At 33.5% G+C, this 9125-nt stretch overlaps 1 protein-coding gene across 1 annotated transcript; it reads right to left on the bottom strand.

The window, feature by feature from the left end:
* Positions 1–4626: 4626 nt before the first annotated feature.
* Positions 4627–8133, bottom strand: LOC125060439 (peptidyl-prolyl cis-trans isomerase E). The gene is made up of 5 exons (XM_047665344.1): positions 7775–8133; positions 7291–7479; positions 6905–7108; positions 5945–6117; positions 4627–4782 (listed from the first exon to the last, which is right to left on the bottom strand). Exons 1-5 carry the CDS (start codon positions 7982–7984, stop codon positions 4638–4640), a joined length of 921 nt encoding a protein of 306 aa, XP_047521300.1. The 5' UTR covers positions 7985–8133; the 3' UTR covers positions 4627–4637.
* Positions 8134–9125: the final 992 nt, after the last annotated feature.

Below are 9125 nucleotides of genomic sequence, written 5' to 3'. Positions count from 1 at the left end.
TGGGACCGGTTTCATAGGGAATATTTAAGTGAGCTGCAGCAGCGGACTAAGTGGCGAGAGCAGAGGAGAACACTCAAAGAGGGCGATCTTGTTGTCATCAAGGACGACAACCTTCCCCCAATGCGATGGCGCTTGGGACGAGTTAAGAAACTGTATCCAGGGGCAGACGGCATCACTCGAGTAGCCGATTTCACGACCTCACGTGGCGTAATCCAGAGGGCCTTAGGCAGGGTCTGTCTGCTACCAGCTATCAACCCAGAGGACGAGTCTCTTGGTAACCAGGGTTCCCAAGGCGGGGAGCCTGTTCACGCGCACGGCACATGATCTGCGCCGGCGGGAGTGGGGCGCGGGCGCCGCGGTTGCGACCGACCGGCAATTATTACGGACGCACGGCGCGCGACACGAATAAGAATTTTATTTTAATACACATTTAAATCCAGTCCAGGTTTTGTTTGATTGCTGCAATTGCAAATTCATCAGCCAATCCATCTCCCGGACAGGTTCCATAGACAGTATTTTGTAATCAGACTGATAGTTATATATGAACTGAAATGTTTCATTTTGCAAAATTTGGATTATCCAAACTTTTCGCCGTCGCGCCGCGCCGTGTTAATTCGCTTTTAAATTATTTATTAACCTATATGATTTTTGGCACCGACTTCTAAAAATAGCCTGATAAGATCTTCATATATGTATATAAATAAATCATCTTATAATACATTTAATTCTCTTGTAGTACACAAGATCAATCAATAGAAATAAGAAATAGTGCTATTAATACTTTTTAGTGCAATTTGTACCTACTCGGTTCGATTTTTTAAAGGAATTTATATATTAATCGTTTAGTTGCAAAGATAGTGGTACATTTAGATCGATTATTATTTATAATTTTTATAAATCAATCACAATCACCTCACAATCAGCCATATAAAAATAGGCATTCAAATGTCATACTAATTATCATAATGTCATAATAACAAGAATACGTCAAATTTATGGTCTAAATACTCGCCCAAGCTATAAAGGCACCTTGCCTTTAAAAGTTTAATCACCTTCCCCTTGAAAGCATCACACGGCAGTGATCTATAACTTCTAGAAAGGTGATTAAACAGTTTGATAGCCATGACGTATGTTGTTTAAGCTTAAATTTAAGAACAACACGATGTGAAGTGATTATTTTTATAAAGCCTTTACGATCAATTTTTTGCTTTAATTATAAATAGCCCAGTTGATTTTATTAAAACCAAGTTATTTATATAAATCCCCTTAGAAAATCATTCGTTTCTCTAATGTGATTAAACCCATATTTCCAGGTGAGTCGCATTGGATTTTCGCAAATGAAATTATTCCGAGCTGAGCCAGCATTAAAACTTGCAGACAAAAGACATTCAGAAATTTCATGGTTACTGCAGTTGATGTATTTTTAATTAAAATATCTTCCTATTAATCACTACATGATAAAGTTAAAACTTTGTTATATGAAACTAATTTGAAAGTAAAAACATATTTATCTACAAGTATAAATTTAGAATAATAGTTGTAAAAAATACATATATATATCTGAATGTTGCAATTAAATTTTGGATTCGACTATTAATTTGTAAGTCTTTCAGGAACTGATAATAGAAAACACAGAGTATGAGGTAATTAATTCCAGAAATGCATGAAAGGGAATTAGTGTCTGCGATTATATTTCCGCGACCTATACTATACACTCGAGTACTGGGTTCCCAAAAAACAAAGTAGTTAAACTCGTTATTATGCGCATCGCTAATAGTCATAAAAAAGTGAATAAAGACTACACTACGTACCTATATATACAGTTCTAACGTAGGAGGAACTCAGGAACTACGTCTAAATACTTATGTACCTATGAGGTTTTTTTTGTAGAAAATTACTTCATGTTACTGTTATTGTACAATGATAGCACCCAGAAGACACTACCAGAAGGCTTTTAAGAGCGTTGCCGACATTTTAAGAGTCGGTACGCTCTGTCTTGAAGGACCCTTAATCGGTTCGGAAATACTTCAGTGGGCAGCGGGTTCCACATAATTGTAGTGCGTGGCAAAAACTGCCTTAAAAAACGGTCAGTTGTGGAACGACGGACGTCGAGGTGATACGGGTGGAATTTCATATTATGCCTCGACGACCGATGATGAAACTCAGCTGCAGGTATTAATTCGAACCACTTCTCTGAACACTCCATGGTAAAATCTGTACGCAACGCCAAGTGATCAATGCCGCTCGGAAAGTGACTGGTCGTCGACGAATCGAACCGCTCTTTGTTGAATATGGTCAAGTGGAACTACTATTACTCTTCTATGGACGGGAGCTCCACAGTATTTAGTGGCGATATGGGGCTGAATTTGCGCTTTATACAGTTGCAAGCGATGTCCCGGAGTGAGGTACCGTCTGCGCTTGCTGTGCACACGAAGCTTCTTGGAGGCTAATTAAGTCTCCCTCCAAATGCCGTGGAACTGAACGTCGTTCGATATGTCAACGCGAAGTATTCTGATGCTGGCTGTGGCTTTAAGAAGAATTTCTTGGAAGAGAAGAGTAGCGACACAGGGTTCTATTTAGCGGAAAACGTGCAAACTTGTGTCTTCTTGGGGTTAAATTGGACTTGTGGACCCCAGTCGGAAACTTTTTGTAGAGACTTCAGACACAATTTTGTTCAGGATCGACAATTGCAAGTGTAAAGAGTCCCCCAGTGCTGTGAATGAATGTTGCTTAGTTACAACAGAAGGAACAGAGTCGGGGTTAGGACTCAGCCTTGTGGGACGCCGGCGTTCACAGGCTTGGATCGGAACATGCTCCATAAATGACGACCTTGATGCGATAAAGGTTGAATAACTTCTTCTGGGTATCCTAGGACAGGGTACCTAGTGTTTTTAACAATACACTAGGTACCCTGTATTATTCCTGTGTCACATTAATTTTTTAATAAAAAAAAACAGTGGCGTTACAACCTTTTAGGTCTGAGGCTCAGATCTCTGTATCTGTTTCGTGATCACTTGTTTTTTCTAATAGACAAGAAGGTGATTTGCCTGACACATGCCGTTGACTTTAGATCGAATGCATGCCGGGTTTCTACGACCTCAGGGATGAGAGTCGCACACTGAAGCCACTTGGGCAACAAGACTCCTAGGTATATTATAATATAGACCTCGCTTATTAAATAAGACATTAGAAACGATTACACCTACTGCTGGAGGACAAATGTTTAATTTCTTAGAAAAAAATAAAAAGCGCATTGATTTAATACACCAGATTTCTTTTTCTCTTGGTTATTTTCGTGTATGGAGAAAGGATTAGGTTTTTAATTATTTTTAGCGTATTGACGGATATTTCCAGAATTCTCCAATTTTAAAGTGAAAACGAAATAAATTCGCTATAATTATTATACGTATTAAAAAACTGTGTACCTATTCATTTTTACTTAAAAATTCCTTCAATTTATCCTACTAATAGCTGTACAATACTGACCTAGCAATTCACCCGCGCCATCTTGTGTGTAATAAGCAAGATGACGAGAAATACAGTATAAATCGAATAGTAAATTGCAAACTGCAATACAATCCAAACATTCTATATATATGTATGTATAAAGGACTTTTTACTGGATTTATTATTTTTTCCTTAATTTCGTTCTCCGACAAAAATGGAATACACTATGTATACATACCTAAAGGTTAAAACATTTGAAGAACTTAAGAAAAGAAACAATAAAAATACCTATACATAATACACAATTATTACAAGAGTAAGTAAGTTCATTATTATTGTGTTAGCTAAAAACTTTAAAGACTTAAATTCGGCTCTAATAACAATAATACTTTAATAGTTACCACAAAATATTCGCGATTCGAATATAATTGCATAGATGGCGTGAAATACAACTTTACTTGTCCTCATATATTTACTATTCCAATTTAAAGAAACAGATGGCGCTTAACTAAAAAAATATTTTAATTCTCGGGGTTGGTTAACAGTTCTTAGAAAAATATGTAGATGGCGCTAAGAGTAAATCTAAAGTAATTAACAGAGCACCTAATTTCGCCAAACAATATTCACAAATATCTCTGTTTTAGTTTTAGATAATAACTAGCCGATCCGGCAAACGTCGTTTTGCCATGTATATCATTTATAATAAAAAAATAGGGGTTGATCGTAGAGGGTTGAAAATTAGGGGTTGTATGTATTTTTTAATTCTGTAACATAAAAAAAATAAAAAATAAAATTTTATCTATAAATAAAAAAATAAAAATTAGGGGTGGACTACCCTTAACATCTGGCGGGCTGATTTGTGAATCTAAACCATTCCCAGATCCCCTTGAACACACACAAAAAATTTCATCAAAATCGGTCCAGTCGTTTAGGAGGAGTTCAGTCACATACACACGCACACAAGAAATATATATATTAAGATATGCAAAAATTATGACTAATAGCAATTGATTATAGAATGTGTCGAAGAAATTACACGATTTTGTATTTGTAAGCCTATGATTCGTATTCATTATAATTAAGATTACCATTAAAATATGCTTTAAGTAATAAATGGGCCGCCAATCTTAATGTATAACCATTTATGTTTTTGTTTGGTATTTAAAATAAAAGACGCTGTATTTATAATATCACTGTAATTCTCCACAATTACTAATTATCACTTTCGCACTGACAGTCCCACTTTTGCTTCCATATCGCTCCATTTTCTTTAACACATCAAGACCTGACACCACATGACCAAATACAACATGTTTATCATCCAGCCACTCTGTTCTGGAACAAAAATTGTTTATTATTATCAAGCCCCTCAGTCTTACTCTACAAGTCATAGCCGAATCTAAGGTATCCTCAGTGTATATCATTGAAGAATCTTATACCCCTTACAACAAAATCAGTCTAGGTTTTTAAAGCTCTCTTAGATAAGTCTACTCTTTCATCTTACTCTGTCAAATTGTGTTACACTGTGATAAAAGGAGACACACAAGTCATTTAGTTAAAACGGTGCAATTGGACTGGTTTAAGTTCTATGAATAAGTCCTCTTTATATACAAAAATTATTGTCAAAGAAATAAGGTGTTCTATTTACCATTTTACATTTACCATTAGAGACAGGACCTATTTCTAAATTGAAATTATTTACTGGTCATTCCACTTCTTACATACCTATAAAACATCTTGATCTAACATCTAAAGGGCTACACTTTTAATGAAATATGTGGTTACATCATTGCCTATAGCCCGAAAATAAATGTAAACATTCAGCACATAGCTGAAAAATTTATATCTTTACAAAATTTCTTCAACAGTATATTGCTTATTATTTGTCTTTACACAGTCTACATATATGGCTTGGCTAGTACCTATGGCTGCAATAGCGGATGAACTCATACGCGTTCAGCAGCTTATATTGTTTTAAAAGCAAAGTCATAACTAAGAAAAGTGTGGATTCAACCTTATTTCAATAGGCGTGAAATATTAGATATTTTAAATCTCAAATTAAGACTCGAACAATTATTTAAAAACTTAACACGAATGTCAAAGAGTTTGATCACATTATTTACAAGATTGGACCAATGATACCAAGAAAAGATACTAACATGAAAAAGCTATATCTATTGTTACAATATTAGCTATAACTCTACTATCTTAAGCATGAAAAAGGGACGCACTTATGCCGTAAAGCGAGACAGCAATAATATGGCTGAGAAATATTGCAGGAATTTTCGATTGCAAAGCGATAGTTCCGGCCATAAATATTGCCGAGTATTGAACAGTCGTAAATGCTGGCTGATGCTACCAGCCAGACCCTTGCAGCTATACATTTTCGTGAAAAAATGGCCAGTCTAGGAGCCTCTTAATAGGTGGAGTTGTTTAAATCTATATAAAAGTATATGGTTTTATTATATTGATTTAAAAAAAAATAATGAAAACATACTTGGCTGTACAAAGGAAGAACTGGGATCCATTACTATTGGGTCCTGAGTTTGCCATACTCAATATTCCAGGACCTGTATGTTTCAATATGAAATTTTCATCTTCAAACTTTCGGCCATATATTGATTTGCCTCCAGTACCATTGTTGTTTGTAAAATCACCCCCTTGACACATCTTTGATACTTTGTTAGGGAATTTAAAATAGATTACCATTCAAATATTTTATCTATAGACTACTAATATACTAGAGCTATATACATTATACATACTGGTTAACTATGTCCATAAAAGTATAAAAATGTGTATTTTAAAATATAACTATGCTGAAAGCAATAAACACTATTACAATACACAACTGAATGCAATCATGAAAGGGTATTGATAATAGTAGTACAGACTTTATAGTACTATAATATTTCTATACAAAAAGCTAAGGTTCAAATGTTAATTAAAATGTAAGATAGGTCGGAGAAAATTTTTAATTGAAGAATATTGTTTAGAACAAACTAAGACCTTTGACTTTTTTACTTATAATATATCATTCCCCAGGGAATAAAGTCATATAAGGACTTTTACAACTGTTTTAATGTTTTGTAATTTTTGACTTCCTGAACATTTTACTATAAAAAAACACGAGGATGTCTTTATTCTACGAAGATTATCTTGTGCAAAATGCTAGTATTGTAAATAAATAAATAGATAGAACAACCATAATAAAAGTTTTAGTTTAGATCAAAAACTAACGTCAAAACTATTTACACTAAATAAATAATAACAATGATTGTTGATTAGGAAAAAATAAAGCTTTCATTTGATATAATTATATATTTGTATAGGTAATGTACTTACTATACCATTAAATTACCATTACCTTCTTTTATTTTTCCTGAAAAAATGGACATTGTTCTCTGGGGCAAGCAATGTATTAAAATATTTAAAATTAAACCGTTAAAAAGGATACAAAGTCAGGAATAATCCGGTGAATCGCGCTACCCTGATATCCAAAGCCTTTTTCGTGTGTGCACAGAACTCTAAAATTTTCTGCTGTCTTGGGTACAATGTCAGGTCGGAGCATCATTATTATTCTGCCTATTTCTTGTTTTCCAACACTTATATCAAAGTATACTTGTGGATTCTTTTTCTCTGTTGGCTTTGCGGGTATAGGCTGAAATTTAAAATATTTATCAATAAGCATTATGAATGATCACTTCAGTATATTTTAGATAGAGAGCTGAAAATGATAAAGGTACAGACTATACCAAATTCTCATACATTTTGTTTTATTTTATGTAATAATATACACTTATTTTATAATGTATATATACATAATATTTTAAAACTACATACAGTGCTCTCTGTATCCATCTTTTCTTCATTATCCTTTTCTTGAGCATCCTTATCAACATCAAGAGTCTCTCCAGCATGCTTTTGGAGCCAAGTATCTTCTGACCACACAGGTCTTGTTGAACCCTCCTTTATCCTTTGTGGTGCTGCTACATTGACTCTTATTGTTCTTCCAAATAACTCTGAGTCATTCTGGAATTATTTAAAATTAAACATTACCTATAAAAGTATTGATATTTTAGACATCTTCCTCTTATGACAATGACTTATTGATGACTAAGTTTTTCTATTATTTTATAAGACCAGAGTACAGTTTTTTTATAATGTTGGAAAATTAATATAAAGAGATGTTAAAACTTTACAGAAATGCATGTTATCATATAATCTATCTGTTAATAAAAAAAAGTAAAGCATGTAGTCATAGAAATATAACCAAAACTAGTACAGCAAGCAAAGTAACGGTTTTATGAAGTAAAAAACAACTTACCATGTTATCAATAGAAGCTGCTGCGTCTTCAGCATTTTCAAATTCAATAAATGCGAAGCCTCTATGTTTCTCAGTTTCATAATCTAATGGTATTTGAACATCAACAAGATCACCAAATGGGACGAAAGCCGCATGTAAAACCTTCTCATCTACTTCTTCAGCTAAACCGCCAACATAAATTGTACGCTTAGAATTGGGTTTGCTACTCATTTTGAAGTCTCATAAGTAAGATCCAATTAGCAAGTATACTAAAAATTTAACGAGAAATTCGAAAACAAATATTTCCCCGCTCGGTGTGCAGTTTGTTTTCCAGCTTTTACAAATTCAAAACATATCAATTTATATTGACAATTAACAGACATAACCTCAAAATCCAACTGTTACGTTCAATTTTGACAGTAATTGTCTCGCAGAAATCAGTAATTTCTACGATTTCATGAGCGTTCATTTAAAATAAAAATTATCGTTATATAACTATTTGATGTGGCCGGTAATAATAAATAATAGTTAAATGCATACGTTTTTATCATATTAAAGAGATGGCGCTAGTTTAAATCTCAGTAGACCAACCAATGACCAGATTAGAATAGTTATGTACCTACATTGTTTAAAACTTTATTAAAAAGGCAACAGATTAGTGAGTGTTTTTTCCAATATAACAACTGATCATTATAGTTATACGAACTGATGTTGTTGTTGTTGCTGCAGTGAGCAGTCTATTAAAGTAATTCATCGTATTTGCGTCTCGTCTTTATCCTGTTATACCAACATCGTCATATTAAAAAGAAAGCAACAACGATAGAATTAACTTTTTATTTTACGATTCGCAATAAACGTTTCGAGTATTGACCATTAGTATAAAATATTATTAATATTTTTATTGTCTTTACTAGTAAGGACCGTAAGCAATTCTTTAGTCACACACGGCGAAAGTGACACACGATACCGTTGACTTTATTTGTTCAGGAATTTAGCTTAGAACTTAATTAATCGTGACTAGAACTTTAACGGAAACGTAGATGAGTTGTAATTACATAGGTGTTATATAAATGTTCTAACTCATTCTACAACTTAGTAACGGGCCGGAAGACGTCAAAGATGTTATTAACAAGGCAGTTAAAGATGTACCTACTGTATACAATTGAGATAAATATTTTATACGACGAAATATGTTGAATTAAAAGTAGATTTAGATTGTTAATATATATTCCATAATGATGAGGTTATTTTTAAATCTGCCAAAAGCCATGCTGAGGTAAGTAAAAAATATTTTATTTCGTTGTTTTTATCGTGTTTTACTAAAACTTAACACTAATTAGATAGAAAAAAACATATATAGATAGACAAAAGG

The sequence above is a fragment of the Pieris napi genome, chromosome 21, assembly GCF_905475465.1.
Source record: "Pieris napi chromosome 21, ilPieNapi1.2, whole genome shotgun sequence".
In the NCBI taxonomy this organism is placed as follows: domain Eukaryota; kingdom Metazoa; phylum Arthropoda; class Insecta; order Lepidoptera; family Pieridae; genus Pieris; species Pieris napi.
Note: the sequence above shows the minus strand (reverse complement) of the source record. Positions and strands in the feature narration are given on the sequence as shown.